This window comes from Pterocles gutturalis, unplaced genomic scaffold (genome assembly GCF_000699245.1).
Source record: "Pterocles gutturalis isolate BGI_N339 unplaced genomic scaffold, ASM69924v1 scaffold25713, whole genome shotgun sequence".
NCBI classification, from domain to species: Eukaryota; Metazoa; Chordata; class Aves; order Pterocliformes; family Pteroclidae; genus Pterocles; species Pterocles gutturalis.
This window is the reverse complement of record NW_010123738.1, coordinates 2,658-23,938: the sequence shown is the minus strand read 5'-3', so window position 1 is coordinate 23,938 and position 21,281 is coordinate 2,658. Positions and strand designations below refer to the sequence as shown.

General features: G+C 51.6%; 2 protein-coding genes across 2 annotated transcripts in view; one reads left to right on the top strand and one right to left on the bottom strand.

The window, feature by feature from the left end:
- Positions 1-6,149, top strand: part of SH2D4A (SH2 domain containing 4A) — a 9,223-nt gene extending 3,074 nt beyond the window's left edge. The window contains exons 5-10 of the mRNA XM_010078033.1: positions 1,178-1,243; positions 1,608-1,746; positions 2,996-3,212; positions 3,575-3,705; positions 4,361-4,581; positions 6,057-6,149. Of these exons, the coding sequence (XP_010076335.1) occupies positions 1,178-1,243; positions 1,608-1,746; positions 2,996-3,212; positions 3,575-3,705; positions 4,361-4,581; positions 6,057-6,149 (867 nt within the window). The remainder of the gene's footprint in view (positions 1-1,177; positions 1,244-1,607; positions 1,747-2,995; positions 3,213-3,574; positions 3,706-4,360; positions 4,582-6,056) is intronic.
- A 3,624-nt stretch (positions 6,150-9,773) lies between these two features.
- Positions 9,774-20,933, bottom strand: CSGALNACT1 (chondroitin sulfate N-acetylgalactosaminyltransferase 1). Its single transcript, XM_010078032.1, has 7 exons — positions 20,300-20,933; positions 14,633-14,849; positions 13,172-13,264; positions 12,624-12,802; positions 12,138-12,232; positions 10,364-10,445; positions 9,774-10,066 (listed from the first exon to the last, which is right to left on the bottom strand). Exons 1-7 carry the CDS (start codon positions 20,931-20,933, stop codon positions 9,783-9,785), a joined length of 1,584 nt encoding a protein of 527 aa, XP_010076334.1. The 3' UTR covers positions 9,774-9,782.
- Between the last annotated feature and the right edge of the window lie 348 nt (positions 20,934-21,281).

The following is a 21,281-nucleotide window of genomic DNA, read 5'->3' as shown; positions in this document are numbered from 1 at the left end:
GCCTTATCGACCGCCTCTGAGTCACACGGGGCTTTCCTTAGCACTGTTTGCTGGAGTTGGGCAACCATGTGGGGGATTGGTTGGGTTTTTTTGTTTTTTCTAAAGGAAGCTATTAGTCACAGCTAATCAAAAAAAAAAAAAAAAGAAAACCCCCAAACCAAAAATCCCACCACCACCAAAAACCCCCAACCCCTTTTCAAACCTAACCCCTTTTCAAAGTCTTGCCCATGGAAACAGAGGAGGTTTGTGTATGTTACTTCTGTTTTCTGACATGAGATTATCAGTAATTTCTTCTGCTATATTATCAGCAATTTTCCCCAGGTTTCTCAGGCTCTTGCTGTTAGAAGGAAGGAACCAGATGGAAAACCCCTCCTGCATTTTCTAGGCCTGGAGAGGAGATTTTTTTTTTCTCCCCCCCCATGCCAGTGCTGTCCCCAAGATCTAGTTCCTATTTCAGCAGCAGGAGGTGGGCGCTGAGCTTTACCTGCTGCAGGGACTGGGGGTTTGCTGGGAGAAAAGGAAGCTGCCTCCCACACGTTGGAAGTTCCCAGTTCCCATCAAAGCGAGGGAAAAGCTGGAAAGCCACATTCCTATTAAATATTAGCCAAGGAGGTGATGGAGATAAAACAGCGGGTGTCCTTGGCAGGCGAGGCGGGACGGTTAACGCCGTGCGTGCCGGGGAGGCTGGCGGGGGCCGGCAGGGGCCGGGGGGGTGTTTGCTCAAGGATGAGGCTGAGCGTTTGTCTTCCAAGGCAAGTCCCAGCTGGCGGCTGCTGCTGGCTGGACGGGTTTGGGGGGAAGAGTCGAGAGGAGATGGTGCTGCTGGCTGGGGCGGTCGGGCAAGGAAGGGTTTGGATGGGGAAGGGTTTGGAGGAGGAAGGGTTTGCAGCACGCGAGGACAGGCAGGTCACACTCTGGAGGACAGGTTCTGCTAGGGCTGGCTTAGAGGAAGGGGTGGTCCGCTCCTGGGAGGACTCAGGAGCATCACTTGGCAAATCCAGGCGTGCTTATGACAGTCCTGACACCCTCGAGTTCTCCTCCGGTGGTGTATTGGGTGAATGGGATGAAAAAACCCCGCAGTTTGTCAGAGCGGGCTGGCAGATGTTGGTGAGGTTGATGTCCCATCACTGCTCCAAGCAGCAGCATCCCTTTCTCATGCCTCTTTTCCTCCCCACAGAGGGAAGCCCGGGACGTTCACCAGATGCTGGCAGACTGCCACGCCAGGAAGCGCGGTACCCAGCAGGTCAGTGTCAATCGGGGATGCTGTGAACGCATCCAGTGGGGTCCAGACTTTATCCCACAGCCCCAGCCAGCCTCCCAGCCTCATCCGACCCAAGAACATCCTCACCTCTGGGCTGGATTTCTCCAGCTCCTCGCGGGTGGTGTGACGGTTTGGGGATGATACGAAGCGGGCCAGCCTGGCAGATGGGAGATGCTCCCGGTGATTGCTGGCAGACTGTTTTCCCTTCCTCCCTCTGCTGTAACCTGCAGTAAGAAAGAGGGTCTGTACGTTGTTGGAATCGGAGGGAAAATATTTCAAGACGAGTTAGAAAGCAGGGCTACGACTAGCCTGGGACAAAGCACCCAACAGACTGTTCCTTTTACAGACGGAGGAAGCACAGAGGAGAACTTCAGGAGAAGAGCCCACAGCTCCCCAGGAGGCAGCACCCCAGAGCCACCCCGCCTCCGAGAGCCCCAGGACGCTGCAGAGACCGGATGAGAACGAGCCTGAATGGCAGGAATCCTGTAAGATCTCAGGGGGACCTTTTCCTGTGGGGCTTGAGTGAGAACTCCTGGGGCTCTGTGGGGTCACTGGAACGGGATATTCGGTCGGTGGGTGGGGAGCACTGCCAAAAAATACAGTGCTGCCTTATCAGATATACTCCTGTGTCCACATGGCATTGGGACTGGAGCTGGGCAGGGAAACGGAAGACTTTTTGGTGCAGAAAAGTCACTGTTTGCAACCATTTCCCATTTCCAGTCTTTTCTGTATTTTGGTCAGGCTGGTTTTAGTTGAAACGTTAAACTTTTAAGCATTAAGAATGATGCCAAGCAGCGTGGGTCCTGCTGGACATAAACAGGGATGTCCCAGGTCCCAGGTATGGTCGCTGCCATCCAGACACCGTCCCACCCCAGCAGAGCCTCGCCGTGCCGCCTTGCCTGGTGAAAGAAAATGGCAAAAAGCGTGAGACTTGGAGCAGCATCCATCACTGCTGCCAAACGCTTCCTGAAGCAGAACTTCATGCATTTTTTTTCCCCAGTTCCTCCCCTGCTGCTCAGCAGATGGCAATGCCGTACTACCCATTGTTTCCACTTCAGGGCAGAGGGTTTATGTTTTTTTCTTACTGATAAATATATAAATATATATCTCTATATCCTTATACATCTGTATCTCTATACATCTGAAGCTGATTACAAAAGCAAGGAAAGAGCCAGCCCCACACAGCCAGCCTGGCGAGCCGGTTGCTCCTGCAGACTGCGGGATGAGCTGCTGAACGCTGGTAACCTAGAGAATCAAGGCAGCTTTTCAGCAAAAAACCACCCAGCCAAGTCCTCCGTTTCAGCACAGCTCCCTCCAGCCCTCATAAAACCATCAGCGCTCTCCAAACCTTCAGAGGATTGGTTTGGGGTCATTTCAGCAGCTGTTATTCCACACCACAGCCCCTGCTCGTGTGACAGCTGCTGCAGAAATCCAGCTCTGAGCCGAGAGCCAGCACGCGAAACAAACCCGCGCAGTCTCTGCGCACAGAGGGACCCGGTGCTCAGACAAAACCCAGATTTTTAACCTCCCAAAGGAATAAACACTGGGCTCTGTTAAGCAGCAGATGCCCAAAAGCGATGGGAGATGGGTCAGAAGCGCTCTAACACAGGAGCGCATCCCTCACCCGGTGAGCTGGGTCACTCCTCCGCTCCAGCAAGCAGGGAACAGCCAGCGGGCAGCGAGCTTACAACCTGCCTGCTTGTTCGCTCCTGTAGGACTCCTTTTCTGTTCCAGTGCGGAAATCCAAGGCGGCGGACGAGAAGAGACGCTCCCTCGCGCGACAAGCCAGGGATGACTACAGGCGACTCTCACTGCAGGGTGCCCGCAGAGGGAAGCAGGCAGATATCTCCCGGGGTGCCGCCGGAGGGGACCGGCGACCGCTCCAGTACCCGCCCCTGCCCCCCAAGCCAAAACTCCTGCCACTGGCGATGACCAACGGGAGGGCGATTAGGTAAGGAAACCCCTGGGCGCTGAAGGGATGAGATTCTTCTGCTCTAGCGTGGGATGGTGGTGGGAAAGGTCAGTTCTGCTCCTTGCATGGAGGGAAAAAATACAGAGCCCAGGTTAAATCCCGGCCCAGGGTGTGAGGAGCCTCATGGGTTCACCCCAGGAAGGTAACAGGTTGATTTAGTAGAACATCCCAAGCCCAGAGTGCGTACATCCTCTGTGCTAGGTGTCCACTGAAAACCAGATACTGGTGCTGAGAGCTGCCCTCAAGCTGTTCCCGAACCCCCCGAACAAAAGACAAGTCCTGCCCAGGACTCAGAAGCCGTCGTTTGAACCTGATGCATAAACCACGGTCTTTTCTACCAGGAAAGAGGGGATCCAGAGGACGACCTCCGATTCCACGGAAGAAAGCATCATCAGGTGGTTCCGAGAGGAGCAGTTCCCGCTCCGAGCTGGCTATCAGAAAGCCGCGGATGCCATCGCGCCTTGGTTCCACGGTGAGTCCCGAGGGTGTCCGCCCCAGCCCGACCCTCCCAGGAGCCGTTCCTGATAACGCAGCTGCGGGCACGGGCTGGGCTCAGGAGATTTTTGAAGGTGGCCAAGTTTTCAGTTTGAATTATATATAAATGTTGTTTAAATTACTGCAGCGTTACAGAGGGCAAGCTAAAGTGTTAGAACAGAGGCCAGGTCTCTAAAATACCCTGTCCCTCTGTGCCAGCGCTGCCTCCCTGTCCCGGGTCCACGGTGTCCCTGGGCACACCTCATGTCACACACCCTTGGCCCCAGGTCGTTCTCCCTCCAGACGTGCTCCTCGTCCATCCATCCTGTCCCATGGCCAATGGGTCAGCGTGGTCCCATCCCTCTCCCTTGCTGTGGAAACCCCTTCGATTCGAGACCGCAGCAACACAAACGTTATCTTCTCGTAACCGGGCTTTCATTGCTCGCGGGGCTTTCGGAGCAGAGCCTGAGGCCACGTCTGCTACGAGCAATGGCAGGAATGCTCTGCCGGGGCTGCTGGGCAGGGAAACGTGCAGAGGTGCCAGTGCCACGGGCTGGTTTTAGAGCGCTAAAGCAGGTTTGTTGCAAGAACTGTTCCACCCAGTCCTGCACAAACACCCTTTCCCTCCCGTTGGGTGTTCTGGTTCTGAACAGGTATCCTGAGTTCTAGGAAAGCAGAGGAGCTGCTGGATAAAACAGCGCCGGGGAGCTTTCTGGTGCGGGTCAGTGAGAAAATCAAAGGCTACGTGCTCTCCTATCGCTCGGCGGAGGGATGCAAACACTTCCTCATTGATGCCTCCGGTGATGCCTACAGCTTCCTCGGGGTGGACCAGCTGCAGCATTCCACGCTGGCCGACCTCGTGGACTACCACAAGGTGAGCACCTAGCAGCGCATTCTCTAGCTGTTTTGTTGCCTCAGGGTATTTCAGAACAAGAAGGAATAGATTCCATTGTTTTATAGTAGATAACAAGCCCCATTTTAGCTACTGCTGGGTATCCAGTGTGCTGCTCCAGCAGGGAAGGCACCAGCCTGAGGGGTACCACCCTGATGACCAAACCCATCTCAAACATCTCCCACCTGAACCACCCCCATCAGGTGCACAGAACCCCCTGCACACAGGGCTCACGCTGCTACATGCCGATAAGGTGAGAGGGGACAGCGTACTCACACAAACTCCAAACTCCTTTTTTTTTTTTTTTTTTTTTGATTCTCTCGGTGGTTGTGGCATCCCGGCAAGTTGGGTAAGCAGAAATACTGCTTGCCTCCAGCTTGAGAACGGAAGTGTATCTTTATAGCCTCAAAGCAGGCAAGGTGTGATACCGAGCAAAGATAAATAATGGAAGGGAAGGAAGGCTCTGGCAGCAGCGTTTACAAGCACCAACGGCAGCTGCACGGGCTCCAAGGAGAGCAAGATGCATCCCTGTGCTGCAAGGTCTGCAGGGTTCATTTGAGATCCATCTTTCTTCAAAATCGAGTGCCTAGGCTAACACAGACGTGGCTGAACAAAACTGGGCATGAGAAAAATATCTGTGCTCGTTCGCTGTATGGAGCTCTCCTTGGGCTGCTGCCCCTCACTCCTTGGGTGGGTTCCACATGTCGCCAGCCAGAGCTCTATGGCTCTGGGCACCGGAGCCCCAGGACTTAAAGCCTGGCTGCACATGTTAAAGAGAGAGCCGTGCCCACGGGCTGCAAAGAGCACACCCACCCTGCTGCCCTCCTCTGTCGGGTTCAGCTCATCACCCACCGGGCGATGGCGAAAGAGCCGAGAAGGGAAGCAAAAGGCTGTTCCCAGGGCGTCCCCTCGTCAGAGCAAGGCTCGCCTGAGCAGAGGGCACGGGCTCACTCCGGGATCCACAGACCAGGGTTCACGCCTGCGGGCACGCTGCCCCATCCCTGTGGTCCTCCCTCCAGCACCTCCCGGGCAGGGCAGGGTTTAACCCCCCAGGAGCCGCAGTTGCCAACAAGATAAGCACAGCTCCTTCCAAGAATGGCCGGAGCCGTGTCACTGGGTTACCGCACCCAGCCACAGAATCACAGGATGGTTTGGGTTGGAAGGGACCTTAGAGATCATCCAGTTCCACCCCCTGCCATGGGCAGGGACACCTCTCACCAGCCCAGGTTGCCCAAAGCCTCATCCAGCCTGGCCTTGAACCCCTCCAGGGATGGGGCATCCACAGCTTCTCTGGGCAGCCTGGGACACTGCCTCACCCCCCGCACAGGAAATATTTCTTTCTCAGTCTAGCCCCTGAGGGAGGCAGGGGCACTGCCGCCCACCCCAGCGGCATTGGACCGCAGGGTGCACCCCGGTCTGTGTGCAAAGCGGTGTTTAACCCCATCCTGCACCAACAGGACGAACCCATCACGTCCCTGGGGAAGGAGCTGTTGCTTTACCCCTGTGGCCAAGAGGACCAGGAACCAGACTACATCTCCCTCTTCAAGTGAGCCTCCTGGCCTCGCTGTGCAGCCCCACGCCTGTGTTCCCAGAGACTGGACTCCCCAGCAGAGCGGCCGATGCTCACCTGAGCCGGTTGCCATACGTGCCCCCAGTTCAAACCCTTCACAACAGGGCAGCGGGAGGAGACGTGCTGCTGCAGGCTCATGTTATCGCCGGAGTGAAAGGATGCATCAGCCTGGCTGCTGAGCACCTGGATGGACCGCGGGGGTTCGAGGTGATGAAGCCATGGGTTCAACGGAGAGATGCTACCATGGATTTTCAGTGGGATTTTACAGATTTCCTGGGGGACACTGGTGTTGGAGCTGCCTTTTGTTCTTGAATGCAAAGCTGTGTGCTGTCTGGGAAACAAATTAGCAGCTGCAGTGGAAAGGGACCATACCTTCCTGACAGCACAGAACGGCTCGGTGAGGTGAATCGGTCTCGGTATAGGAATTGGTATAATGGGAAGCTCAACCCTGTAAAATGCTGTGCCCTGGGAATGGAGGGTGTTCAAGCCAGACATCCAAGCCAACCCTTGGCGCCTTTCAGGGAAAGGTACTCTCTGTGAAGAGGGATTTTCATGAAAAGTGTGTTTTTTTAAAAACTCCTTTAGCTTCTGAATATAGATCCTGGCTCTTTGAAGCTGTATTTAAATCCCACGCTGGCTTTCCTGCAGAGAGAGGGACCAACCTGTAGAAAGGGAGGGGAGAAGGGATACAGGAACGCGTCTGAAAGACTTCAGCACTTGCACAGAGCCTAAGCAACGCATGAAGCAGCACCTCTATCAGTATTAGTACCGTTTACAGAGGAGCGTTTGCCAGTAAAGAACGCTCCTTTCCAAACCAGAGCTATTTATTATAAGCTGTGTCCAGATTACTGAGATGCATCTGGTGTAAACCTTAATACAGAACTTTTTCATCCAACATTATCTTCTCTCTCTGTGTCTGTTACTCTGCTCTTTAAAGTCAGGATTCGGAATGCTGGGGGAGAGGCTGGGCAGGATCACCTGGATGAGTCCCCAGCCAGCTTCCCTCAGTCTGAGCTGCCGCACGGGACACACCGCGCAGCCGGGGGGTGTGCTGCAAACCTGCCAACAGCATCATTTCTATAGATATGTGACCATCAGATAGCCAACAAGAGTCTATGGTGGTTGGGTTGTTTGCCTCTTCCCCTCCTCCTGTTGGATCAGGAGGAAGCAGCCAGAAACTTCAGTCTTGTGTCACCCTGCGCTTTGCTACGGGTTAAAATAAATTGTTGTCATCACTTGGTCCTACAGTGTACAACTGTGCTGCGAGGTGGTTTCCAGCCAAGGGAAGAGGGGATGACCATGCTCCAGCTGCAGCACCTTTAACTTTCTAAACAGAAAGCCCTGATGGAAAGCGAGACCCAAAGTCACAGCACTCTGGGAAACGACTGACAGAGCTCCCCGAGTGCTCTGTCACGTTATCAGAGAGAGATTTTCAACATTCTCAGCAACAATCTTGGGAAGGGGGGCTAGACCATCTGTAGGAAAAAAAAAAAACAAAACCAAAAACAACCTCCTTTTGTCTTCCTGAACTGTTTCTTTTGAAAACTATGGCCAAAAGTAAAATTAATGGTCATTCAGAGATCTGCCGTGCTAGGAAAACGCCAGCTTCACTCTGCTGTGAATGCAGAAAGCTGAGGTTTCATCCCTACACACTCAGATTTCTGCAGCACCCTCCCCAGAACAGGTGCCCTCAAGACCGGCTCCTCCATCGCTCCAAGTCTGTGGGGCAAGGATGGCTTGCAGCGGTCAGGAACCAGGGATGTTGCCTTTACTTGTCTTGCGGAGGTTGTCAGCAGAAGCTCTCCTCAAGGGTGCTGTGCACGGACTACAAGGGTACTCGCCTTTGAAAGTTCCTCAGGTTACTGCTGGAGTTTTTTTGGTAAGAGATGTATTTGGGGATTGGTTCTTTAAGAGTCCTTTTTCCGTCAGATCCTTTTGTCTTTTTGCAGCGTTTTGGGACACGGGGTGATTGGCAAGGGCAGTGCACCACAGACCACTTGCATCTAACAAAAACAACACACGTAGACAGGCGTCACGGGAAAAGGCACTTACAGCAGCAGGGTCTCTGGCTGCAATGCTGTATGCAATGCTTTCCAAAGAGGCTCACAAGCACTTTGCCTGCCCCAGAGCAGCACGACAAATAGCGGTTTATTCATTGTTCGCTGCTTTCTTGCATATTTTTTTCCCCCCTGCTTTTACAAGCCAAAACCCAGAGGAGAATCTGGTTTCAGACTGCCTTGAATTCATCTGAAGCTACAAAACAAAGACCACCTGGAGAAAGAGCGTTTAGGGAAGCAAATGGGATTCCCAAGCCCATACATATTTGGTTGAGTAGTAAATATTAAAATGATAAACAGCAGCCATAATTAAAAGAAAATGCTTTGTAAGAGCAGTAACTCATGCTTTCAACAGCTTTAGGCAATAGAAAAAAAATCCATTGAGGGGACTAATTTTTAGGATGCACCTATAATTATCATACGAGAATTTGCAGGGACCAGTAATAATCCATCGCAAAAAATTTATTTAGTTAATTACAAAAAGCTTGCTATGCCCCAGGCAAGATTCTAGTTTTGGTTTAGAAGGAATACTTTGGTATACAGTCAGAAAATGTTCATTAATTTTGGCATCTGAGATTCAGAGTTTCAAGCCTGCTGCTAAAGCAGCACTGCGGGTTGACAGGGGTTTCCTTCTCCACAGTGTGGTGAAGCTTCTTCCTTCCAGCACCCAGCTCACGTGGAAAAATCACTTACCTGAGCCCAGCTCCCCTCTACGGGAAACAGATCTGCAGGGCATTTCCCACGCGTGGGGAGCCTGCAGCTGTTCCTAGTAAGGCTAGAAGTAGAAAACCTGAAGTATGACAAAAGAATTCCCAAGCAAAACCAATCTCGTTTAAAAATAAGTCTTGAGATGCTGACAGCACTCCCGAGCAGAAGCACACCATCTGATCCACGGATACCGACACGGCTCACGGCTTCGGGTTTGCTGCCCGCAGAAGAGGACAAGCACTACCCTGCAGCGGCTCTGGAGCACCCTACTGCATCGGGAGGACTGTCTGAGCGCTTTCTGAGCTGCCCCTTGTCTCTAAATCACGGGGAATACCCTCTTAGTGCACCCCCACCCCTGCCCCTTACGGGAAAACGGTTTTTGGTGACTCCAGCCCCACCATCAGTAACCAAGAGATTTCCTTCTCAGAGCAGAAGCTCTCTGCTTGTTCAGAAATAGCCCTTTTTAGACATGTCAGAATAGGTGCAGAGAATATCTCACTGGCCCGCTCAAGTGTCAACGCTTTAGCTGACCGCACACATCTCACACACGCTCCAGCAGACGAGCCCATCCATCTGTTACTGGGAACACCACACCGGCGTCGATGCAACGTTCCTTGGCTCTGTGACCTTGAATCCCATAATGTTCGAGTCTCCCCCAGAAGCACGTGCTGTCGGAGTCCTTAAAAGCCCCGTTACCAACAACCCGAAGTGTGGAGGATGAGCGTTCTCCCTCCTCTTTTCCTGCTGGAATCTCCATCCTCCTTCAGTCTCATCCCATCTTGTGAGCAGCTCTCTTCCCAAAACACCCTCCAGTCCAACACAGAGGCTCTTCCCCTCCCTTTCTGGCTTCATGTCTTCTTGCTGCTGAGTTTCTGCCTGCGCAGGTGGCTCTCGATCTCTCGCCTGAAGACGAGCATGCCGAGCTGGCCGTGGGACGCCTCGTTCATGGCTTTGGACTGCACACACATCCTGTACTGCTCGGGGCTCAGCTCGCCCGGGCACCGCTTCTCGTGCCACAGGTGGAAGAGGCCCCTGGCGGGCGTCCGGATGACGATGAGGTTGCTGTGAAGGTATTTGCGGTACAGATGGACATCTTCCCCACCCCAGCCTTTAATGTCCAGATCGAAGCCACCTGCCACAAAGAAAACCCAAAAATAAAAATAGAAATATATATCAGCAAACTTCACGCGGTTAATTGCGCTATGGCAGAGAACATTGAAGTGTCCAAATTTCTGAGCTTCACCATCAGCCAGAATGACTTTATTTGTACTGAAAAAGGCTTAGATTCTGGTCACCTCTCCGGCCCCTGGGAACAGCCTGGAGATGTAACCAGAGCCCTGCTGCAGGGCAGAGCCAGGGACAGGGAGGCTCATCACAATTTTCTGTGTTTCAGTAAAAAGGCAGATGGATTGGAGTGGTTTATTCTTACCTATGTTGATAAAGTCAGATCTGTACTGGCAAGTCATCCCAAACCCAAAGTCTCTCCAAAATCCAGTTTCTTTTTTAATAACCTGCATGGAGGGAAGGGAATGTTTGTATGGGAGCAGCGATGCTCGCGGTGTGCGCAGCACAGAGCCCCCGAACACAGTCAGAAACAGCCGCCACTGCCCTTTTATTCTCCCCCACGTAAACCCATGGTCGTTTGTAAATACTTATTGCATGTTTCCACCCCAAAAACCAGCCCTGTCGCTAGCTGTGAAGGATAAACCCCCCTGATCTGGAATGATCAGACCACATGGAGCAATATCACATCGCTGGAGTTCGCCTCTTTGCAGGCAAAACATCGCCAAAATCATTAGTTTCTGTGGAAGTCAAAGCTGACATAAGAAACCTACCGGTAAGCCGGGGGAGCCAGACTCAGCTCTGGAGCAGATGGTGGCACCTGCATTGTGGACCCCGAGAGCTTTGGGAGGGAACAGTGGTTCCAGTCTGACCGCACACCTGACAGCTTTTCCATTACCTTAATTTTGACAAAAATTAGGCTAGTGGTAAGAATAGTTTTCCATTGCAGAATGGCTGTAATCCAGCTAAAATTGGAGCCCAGAAATGTCAGGTGGTAATTACCCACCAAAAAACGTCCTATAAAAACCTTTGTCATCATGATCGTCCACCCACGCTGCTGGGACGGACCATGAAAATGTTCTGTGCCAGGGGCAGAAAATCAGAGCGCTGAGAGCACGGCTCGTGTTTTCAACAGCAGATGTCCAGGCACAGGTCCCTAAAACCATCACTCACGTGTGACCCAACCCAGCCTGGTGAGCCACCCAAGGGGACAGGTCTGTACATCCCCCTCCGCAAGCCAGCAGCACCTCTGGCTCCCCAAGGGCTGGCTACAAACCTGTTCCTCAGTAGCTTTCTAAAAAAAAATTCTGGCTTCACTTGCAATAAAGTCACAGAAGATGATGAGACAGGATTTCCTTTTCTGCACTTACAAATCCCACCATTTCCTTTACTGAAAAATCCTCTTCCAAAATAGTCTTTCCTGATTTCTCATTCATACCTCTCCTTTATATTCACAACCCTTCTCATTTCAAGGAGCTTTTCTTTGCCGCTCGTGTTGCTCCCTCTCTTTTCTCATTTCTCCTCCCCTTGAAACAGCCAAGCGGCTGCACAAGCCCGTTAGAAGGAAACAAGATTGTCTCTGTCAGGTCTGCGCTGTAACGAGCAATCTCTATAACGATGCCCTTGCAGCCAGCTACGTGATGCATTAGCATTATTATTTCCATTAATGCAAGTGGCTGCCGCACAAATCAATTTATTTCAAAGATTTCCAAAGGCTTTTTTTTTTTTCCCCTCAGCAGCCCAAGTACCGGGACAGAGAACGAACCCAGTCTTGTTTTAATGGCACAGGTCTGGCCTCATGCCTGGGAACTAGTGTGGGCTGAAAGTATAAAAATCTACATAAAAATGAGACTGGCACTACTTCTTTAAATCAAAAAGCTTTTCTGATATCAGCACCACATGTTAAGATTCAAGCATTAGCTATAAATATTTGCACAATCTGGACTGTGGGATTTATGCCATCTTGAGAGCCAAACTCTATTTCCTTTCCTGAGCACGGTGCTTACAAGCCAGAGGATTCCCAGCAGGCTCTCATCAGAGAGAGAAAAGCCAAGGTGAAATCCTAGGCTATTGCTGCTATTATTTTTGCTATTACTGCTGTGTCCAAACAAAAGCAGGCGTCCAGAGAAGCACACACTTACCAGCTGCTGCTCTAGCGACGGGATGGACTCATGGTTGCCATAAATGATGCTGGGGTTATACTGGCTGAAGAGAACAGGATAAAACACCTTCTTTCCTAGAAACAACAAGGGGTGAATCTTTTAAAAGCTACGTACAACACACTTCTCTTTCCTACAGATGCTTTCCAGCCCAAACTAGATCCAGACAAAGCCACACGAGTTTTGGACTCGGCATGAGAATGCGAGTGTCAGGATGTAATTAAGAAAAAGATCCTGTTCCAGAAAGCACAGGTGCCGAAAGCAAGAAATTCAATCACAGCGGGAGCAGGGCTGTTACAACCTTTCAAAAGCCAAATTTTTATACACATCTTAATTAGTTCTCTTAAGTTTCAAGAGAGATTTACAGGAGCTTCATTAGCAATTCTAAGGCAAGAATACTCTGGTGAAGGCTGCTGCATCATAAACAAACATCTGTTGGAAGGCAATTTGCTCCGCGAGCAGCCGTACCTGGCTGCGTGTTCAGCCTGCAGGAGTTGAGGAATTCCGCTGTGAAGTAGATGTCCACGTCGCAGAAAAAGAGAACGACGTTGTGTCCTTTCCAGACTCGAGCACCAACGTCCAATCCTTTGCCCCTGGAAAATTCTTCATTCAGCTGGATGAAGGTGAAGTTCTTGAAGTTGGCTGACCTAGGAGAAAGAAAATTTTTATCAGCTCACCCAACTTCCAGCTTGCTGAGCGAGCAAACCCAACAGACCAGAGCTGGCCAAAGCATCCAGTTCATGTGTGCACTGCTGACGTGGTCTGCACCCGCCTTCGGGAGTCAGCTTTCATAGAATCACAGAAGGGTTTGGGTTGGGAAGGACCATCCAGTTCCAACCCCCCTGCGATGGGCAGGGACACCTCCTGCTGGCCCAGGTTGCTCAAAGCCTCATTCGATTTTCTCCAAGGCAGTTCAGAACTTTTTGGCACAACCATGAATTCAGACAGCAATCCAGTCTCCAGTCCAGGGTTTGACAGCTGTGGATGGACAGCACACGTTAGATATTCAGACTTACCTGGAGGTATTTTCAAGTATCGATTTGACTTCATTCATCTGTTCTCTCCCAAAGTAAACTACGGTGAGGTGAATCTGCTGAATGCCCATTTCCCTGGAGAACAGAGACACATTTACAGCTTCTCCCAGAAGTTCGGTTCATCGATAACCAAAACCCACCGGGGAAGGCAGAGCCGGCATTCCCAAGGGCATCCATCCTCCACTGACAGAGACCCTTGTCCTGACAAAGGGGCTCACTGCCTCTGCCAGATGGGACAGAAGACCATCTTTTAGGCAGGTTAGGAGAAACCTCTCAGAGCAGTGTTTGTCACACCCACAGGATGCTGTTAGCACCCCCACCCAGCCCCAGGAAGGATGACCGAGCAGGCACCCACCCTGGCACCGAGGAGAACACGAGGAGGAGGACTGGAAAGAAGCTACACACATCCTACTCCTTAACTTAGATTTTTTGGTGTTTTTTTTTTTTTAATATTCTAGAGTTCAAGTTTTTGGCATTTTGCTAAAGAGCATTCCCTAAAATCTCAGTATCAACCATCCATCAGGGCAATAGCCCAAGGGCAGGAGGGAGCTGAGCTAGGGCTGGACACCATGCCTCCTCCCTTGCACACAGCTCAGTCAGCTACAGTTCATCTATCATCAGCAGAGATCAGCATGACCAGAGGGTGATTTCTCCCATCCTGAAACAAGCTCTATCAGATGGGTAATTTAGACAAGGAGCCTATTTTTAGACAGCTGTAATTAGGCAAAACAAACCCCTTGCAAGAGTCAGCGTCTGTTGCTAACACAGGCTTTTCTGGGCAGCTATTTAAAGCTACGTCTCCATTAAATTCTCCCTCCCAACATCATCCCTGTGCCGAAAAATAAAAGCTTAAAAGTAACTATCCTGAAAGTTCAAGTACATCTTCTTCTTCCCTCTTAATGCCTTCATCTTTTCTCTAACAGGGGCTGGCAAAGGGCCTGGGAGCACCAATTCCCTTTCCTTAGAAATGCTCCTTTGGGACTAAAGGCATGAAATTCTCATGGAACCGTAGAACAGTTTGGGCTGGAAGGGATCTTTAAAGGACATCTAGCCCAACCGCCCTGCAATGAGCAGGGACATTTTAAACCAGAGCAGGTTGCTCTGTTTATTCAGATGGATTTACATTTCCCAGGGCATTCCCACTTTTTCTGACATTGCCCCACAGGACCGAGTGCCCCAACAGGACAGACAGACACACAAGCCAGGTACACGCAAATCAGACCCCGATGACTGCAGTGTAATTGCTTTTACTGCTAAACACAACACATCAAGCAGCCAAATGCCTTCCAGACTCTGAAATCTGAAATGACTTCTGAGCTGGCACAATGAAACGTTATTGAAGAGCAGCATGACTTTCACTGAGCGAGGGCTCAATAACTCCTGGAATTGCATCTTACTTCCCAAATAACACAAAGCAAAGGCAGCACTGGAATGGAAACCCACCTGAAATTCTGCATGAACTGCCGGAATTTGCTGGCTCTCTTGGCCAGCGGCACGATGACGTTAATGAGCGTGTCACCCATATTGACATTCTCATTTTTCACTTTCATTACAGGACCGAACGGCCGGAATAAAACAACCTTCTTGAACTGATGCTTTGCGTCGCCTTTGAAAGTCAGCTCATACAACGTGCCCTTGTCTTTTTCTGTCCGGTAGATCCCTGCGTGGAAAGAAAAGAGGAGATTTGGCATTAAAGCTGGGCTCCTGGGGAAAAACCATGCTGCAATCTTAATGCGTTACGCCCCAGATGAAAAAGCAGCAGAGACAGGACATATTTACTCTTAAAGCAGCGCACAGTGCACCGTGACTCGGAGGAGGCTAGCAGGAACTGGTTGGTATTCTCGCAGCACATTCCTGGGCTTGGCCGGGTGACAAAGACCTGAAGGTCACCCATTGCACACCCTCTCCCTCATAAAACAGCAGAACCAGGTGCCAGCAGCTTCACGCACTGCTGATGGGATAAAACCCTCCTGTTTCCCAGCTCTCAAGAGACTTTTCTGAGAAAATGACGCCTGCTCCTGGGCGAGCAGTGGTCGGCAGGGATGGCGCTATGGGGGAGGTCACAGGAGAGATCCAGACTGCATCAGTCTCCAAGAATATTTAATTCATACAAGCATGGACTTATTTCCTACACGGAATGAGCTTTTCCTGTACTCAGTGGGTGAAATCGGTCCCATGCTGATGGCAGGCACAAGCTCTAACTGCATCGGTCGTGCCCCGCGGCAGCACCGCCCTGATCCTCTACATGAGATGAAGTTGGCAAAAAGACTTGCCCCACTTGAAATGACACCTCCGTCCCTGCAGTGCACGCTGAAATCAAGCTGCTTCATAGTCAGATCTGTTCGGTTTAAGGAGGAATCATTAAATACCAATTCTGTCCACCTGTGAAGCCACTGGAAGCATCCCAAACAGCTTCCCCAGCAGATGAGCACCGTCGCGTTGCCGTCCTTCTCTTGCAGGAACTCAAGAGACAAGCAAAACACACCTGGAAGAAAACTCCTCTGGCTGACCTGCCGCTTTTTTCCTCTCATCTAGAAGAACTGCTTGACCAAAACAATGCTTTTTAAAAGAAAAATGGAATCTGAGTCATTCCCTGATGTGTGCCATTGCCGTGCCTCTGACCCACAGACCGCCAGCTCTGCCTCCATCGCCGGTAAGGGTCTGGGGCAAAAGTTCCTTTCAACAGCCAAGTGACATCAGCTCCCCACCTTGTACTGGAGGTTTCGCATTGGTATGTCCAGAACATCCGGAAGATTAATGAGGTGTGATTTGATCTGGCCGGAGTGGACTGTCTTACCTTGCCCAAGCGTTTTATTCCTGATGAGCACTCCAGCTGGTGAATACCACATGCAGAAGATGTACTGATCTGTAACCACTTCATGTTTCATTTTTAATGCAAGCTGACTCAGCAAATGCTCCCACCCTCCAGCACAGCAGATGAATCCGGCAAGATAGCAGCTCCACCGTTGTCTTACTGCTGATCTTTCAAAGCCGTGCCCTTGACTTCTCCTCGCTTTTTCCGTACGCTCTGCCCAAGGCGCGGACCAGGAGCTACATCCGTTACTCAACTGGAACCTGCCCGTGAGATCCCCTGCATGGTGACCCAGCTGTCCCTGCATCTCCTCCTCCGGGTGGCCAGGGAATGGAGATCTGGGCTTCTGAATTCTGCTCATCCGTTGATTCCTACAGAAAGCCTGCTGATGAGCCCAGGGTGTTGCTGGGTGCGCTCATTTACTCGGGCGGTTTTGAACATCAGCTTGTGTTGTGGAATGTCACGGCAGCCTCGCGACACCAAGCTGAGCAAAAATCTACATTAAATCTGATCTGCGTTTTCTCTAGAGACAAATAGACGGGACAGTTCCACCTATTTGACACAGTGAAGTAACATTTCTCATAATAACAAAGATCTAAATTAACTAATTCAATAACATCTACCCTGCACCATCTTAGGTGCTTTGCTTCTACATCCTCTTCCACCCCAGCCAAGATACAACGACCCCGCAAGCACCACTTCCCCAGAGATACCAACTCCATTTGTGGAATTAAGGAAACTTGACAAAATGAACAAGCAGCACCTTAGAGCCGAATGCGTGCTGTGACCCTAGGGTCACACATCACCAGAGGCTGCTTTGCTCTTGTGCAGGATTTCTACTACAGCTGAGAACAGGCAGCTTGGGTGAAGGCAAGGTTCCCTCGGGTGGTAATCCGAGAATTTATGATCCTAACATTTTGTATTGAAGAGAACTGTATGCAAGCTTAATGCACGTAGTTAAACATGGTCACTCTCGACATTTAAAACCATTTGTTTCCCTTTTTTAAGCAGCTCAATTGACAAAGAGTGCTGTGGCTTCTTTTCAGAAGTGGGGAACCAAGCGCCTTGCCCAGGGTCAGGCGGCGAGTCTTTGGGAACGAGCTTGAACATCCCGAGTCCCACAGAACACCCTGCCTTTCGCAACATTTCTGAAGATGCTTCTCCATTTGTGCCATCAGGACTTTTTACGGGATTCAGACAGATGGATCAAGCAGCCTCATGGCTAAGAGATGAGCTACAAGAAGTGGGGGGGAAGGCTCAAAGCACTTCCCAGGGCACTCGGAAGAGATGGAAACACCTGATCTCTGTACAGTGCAGCAGGCAAACACGTTCCGGAAACCTCCATGGAACTGATAACGAGCAGACAGCCAGGCAATCTTAAAATGCTGCGGAGTGGGGGACAATTTTAGCCCTAGTTCCATAGACAAGAGGTTTTGGGTCCTCCACTGCCAACAGGACCCCTCCCCGCACCCACGCTCACTACCCGTCTGCTGTCAGATGCTGTAGGAAACACTGTTGGGATTTACCAGCATTCATTGTCCCCATTTTAACTCTGTTACAGTGGTTTTCCTGCTTCACATAGAGTAAAACACAGCATCACCTCATCCTGCCAGGAAGAGCATCCTCCTTGCCCTCAATAAGCCTCCAGGGCATGACTGCACCAGGTGGCCCGTCCCCACCACTGTCCATTTGCAAAAGCAAAGCCAACTCCTCCTCCTTTCTCTCTGAGACCTTACTTAAAATCCCAGTCCCCAGACAGCCACGTACTTCAGGCAGGAACACTGATGATGTGGCGTATTTCCCAGTGCCAGGGCAGGGCACGGCTGGAGCAATCCAGAGATTTTCTGGAACTGTTCCTGTCGGGAAAGAGCATCACCAGCCAGCGATCGCATCCACTGCTGGAACACTCTGCTCGGGCTCTTCAGAGTCTCCAAGTTATTACCCCCACCTTTGGGGAAATGAATGACTTGCAAATCCCTTCATAATTTACATAAATCAACGGCCAGACCTGTTATTCTGCCACTGAGCAAACGGCTGTCTGCTGGAAACAGAGCAGTCCTTTGCCCGCTTACAATACATGGAGATTTCTGATCTTTCCCGTGTTGTTTCTCAGTAACTCCTCGTAGCAGAAAACCTGTGAACTCGGTACAGAAGTGGGAGGAATGAGGAGGCAGAGGGAGGGTGACAGCAGCTGAACAGCCCCAGCGCCTTCGTGCCAAGAGGAGCAGAGCAGCAGCCAGACGGAGACGGTCCGGGCCCCGGGGAGAAGGTGTGGTTCTCTCTGCTTGGAGCAGGAAAAAATGGAAAATTCCACCACGTGTCTCCTGGAAGGAGAACGGTCTGAGAACCCTATCCAAACTCCACGGAACAGCAGATCTGCTGCGAAGGAGTTGAGCTCAGATGGGAGGTACGGGGGGCACAGTTCCCACGCACAAGCGGCTCTGTCTAGAAACTGCCGAGGATAAATGCAAGGAGTGTTTGAAGAAACATTTTCCCTCTGCAAAGACAAGAACAAAGGCACGAAATGGAAAAGGGGAAGAGATACGGACCCTAATCACATCTCTTGCACCACACCGCCACCCTGCCTGTTGGCATAGGTTAGCAATGGGCTATGACAAAGCGACAGCAGGTACCAACGTGACCCACACGGACAGAAAAATTCATGCAAGAGGCCCAAGCAGACAAGATGCATTTGCACCGCTCCATACGCTGGTGAGACTCAGGACCAGCAAGGCACTGGAGTGATGCGGGTGTCAAAGGCTTCGCTGCACAGGGCAGGAACACAGACGCAACCCCACATACCAACAGCATGGTTCAGGTTTTGAACCCTGCCCCTGCCCTCGATAATCTGATTTTCATTTCAGTGCATCCCTCCATCCGCCCAACCTTCAGACAAGGGCAGTCGCCCCACCTTTAACAGAAGGGATGCATCCCGGTTTTGTGTGCTGGTATTTCTGCGTGTAGCTGGAAAATACAGAGCTGTCAGGGTTAAGCGGTATTACTTTCAGTGCAGATCTGGGCCACATCTTCCAGAAAACTCCAGCCACCCTGGGCAGCTCCAAAAATGAGAGCAGCTGGCTGTGCCGCCTGGGTAACGCCATTCCCGGTGGCTGTGCTGCTGGATTGGTACAAAGCTGCCAGAAGCCGCTGTGTGATGCATCCAGTATGACGTTGTGTAGGCAGGGGCACCTGCAGAGCGCTGTCTCCAAAACAAGTTCTGAGCCCAACCCGTACTCGAAATGCAGAATTGGAACAGAAAACTCAGTCCTCCCTTCTCCTGCTCGAGTTATCCGGAGCAATGGATTTGTTTGTGCTTTGATCGGCAGTTTTTACTGTTCCTGGAGAAAGGAGGAAGGGGAAAAGATACTGCCAAGAGATGACAGAGCCTTCCAAAGAAACTCTGCAGGGGAATCTTCTGCCAAGCCAGCTCTTTGTTTCCAAACCTGATGCACGGCTCCCTGCATTTGCAAACAAACCACTTCCCAGTGCCCTGCCCATGCCCTGGTCCCATGTCTGAGCCAGAGGAGTTTGACTGGTGTGGAGGAAGCGCCTAGACCAGAGTGGAGCCAGGACCTGCCTCACCAAGGCCTCCAGTCTGAACAACTCACATCCCTGCTGTGGGAGGCACCTGCCCGGCTGGCGGCTATATCCCGGCACAGCCTTGAGAACCTGCTGCCTCTCAGGACCCTGGTCACTGGAGAAACAAACACAGAGAGTGGAAATGAACAACTGGCCATGGCACAACAGCAATGGTTTGTCTTCATCCCACAAAGGATGCTTTTTGCTCTATTGTTATGGTTTGACCCTGTGTGGCAGCACAACACCACACAGCCACTCGCTCACCCTCCCCACTCCCAGGGATGGGGTAGAGCATTGAAGGGGTGAAGGGAAAAGAGACTCAGTGACAGAAGATTTGAAGTAAAAACCAGTTGCTGTTAAAAGTGGCACTTTAAAAATCCATGCACACTGCCTCAATGTTATGAGTAAGGGTAAGGACAAGTATCTGTTTAGCTCCTTTTGGAATCCAAGGGCTAAGGTGCACCCCGCCTGGCATGGGAGAGACCCTGTAAAGGTTCAGCTTTCCAGAGTCACTTGAAGTCACAGGTGACAGCAGCTGAGTTACCGAGCTCCCCAGCATCACTGGGGCACGGCACTAACACCGTCCCAGACATCCACGTGCTGCGACATCCACATCCCCCAGCAGCACAGCCACACCAGAACCCCTCACCGGTGCCATGTGGACCTTCCAACCTGCCGCCTGCCATGTGGACCTTCCAACCTGCCGCCTGCATACAAACCTTCAACGAAGTCGGAGGCTGTGTACACCCGCTGTTTTGCATTGCCGGCCCCCTCTGGATGGTTCAAACTCCCAGCAGCCAACTCGATCACCTCTACCAACTCATCTCGCTTATCCTTCCTCACGGGTTTCTCTTCGGGGTGGCGCGTCAGCCCTGTCTCCAGCTGATACACCTTCTGCAGGGTGAAGCTGTCGAAGGGCACGACCGCGTACTCCGTGGACAGCTTAACGCCGCTGTGCACCTCTGCTCTGTCTATTTGGGACCGGAGGAAAGCCAGCAGGTTTGCCTGGGCCTTCTCGGGGTTACTGTGGTCAAGCCAAATGTCCAAGGGGTCTGGGTACCGCTCCTGCATGCTCTTAAGCTGCTCGTTCCTGCCCTGGAGCTCAGTCTTCAGCTGAGCAATTTGCTTCTTCAAGCTGACGACGTAGTTGCGGTGTTGCTCTTCTCGCTCTTGCAGAACAGCTTCATACCCCTCCTTGGTGGTCGGACCGCGTGCCCTGGGCAAGGCAAGCTGCTGGCCATCACCCCTGGGCGTGCAAGCCAGCATATAGACAATGGACACCAAGCAACAGGCCACCACCAGCAAGCCTGCGAGTCGGGGGAGAAAGACAATAAATCCTCTTCGGAGCATCATCTCTCAGAAAGCAGAGTCTGGCCCCACACATGTGACCGTTCTCGTGTCCACGCAGTGCCACAAGACTGGGAGTGCTCGCAGGCAGATGCATGTATGGACAGGAACTGGCTTGCCAGCTCTCCTAAAATGCGTGCTCTGCCTCTATAGCGGGCTCTCGCCGGTGTTCACCCAGCAGGACCAACAGACAAGCTGCAAAGCGGACAGGAGGCTTCCCGATCCTCATGGCAACACCTACGCTGCTGCACGGCCATCAGCTGGGGGCTGGTGGAGCCCGAGGACCTGAAAGACACATGACAGGGACAGTCGTTCATAGAATCATAGAATCATGAAGGTTGGAAAAGACCTCAA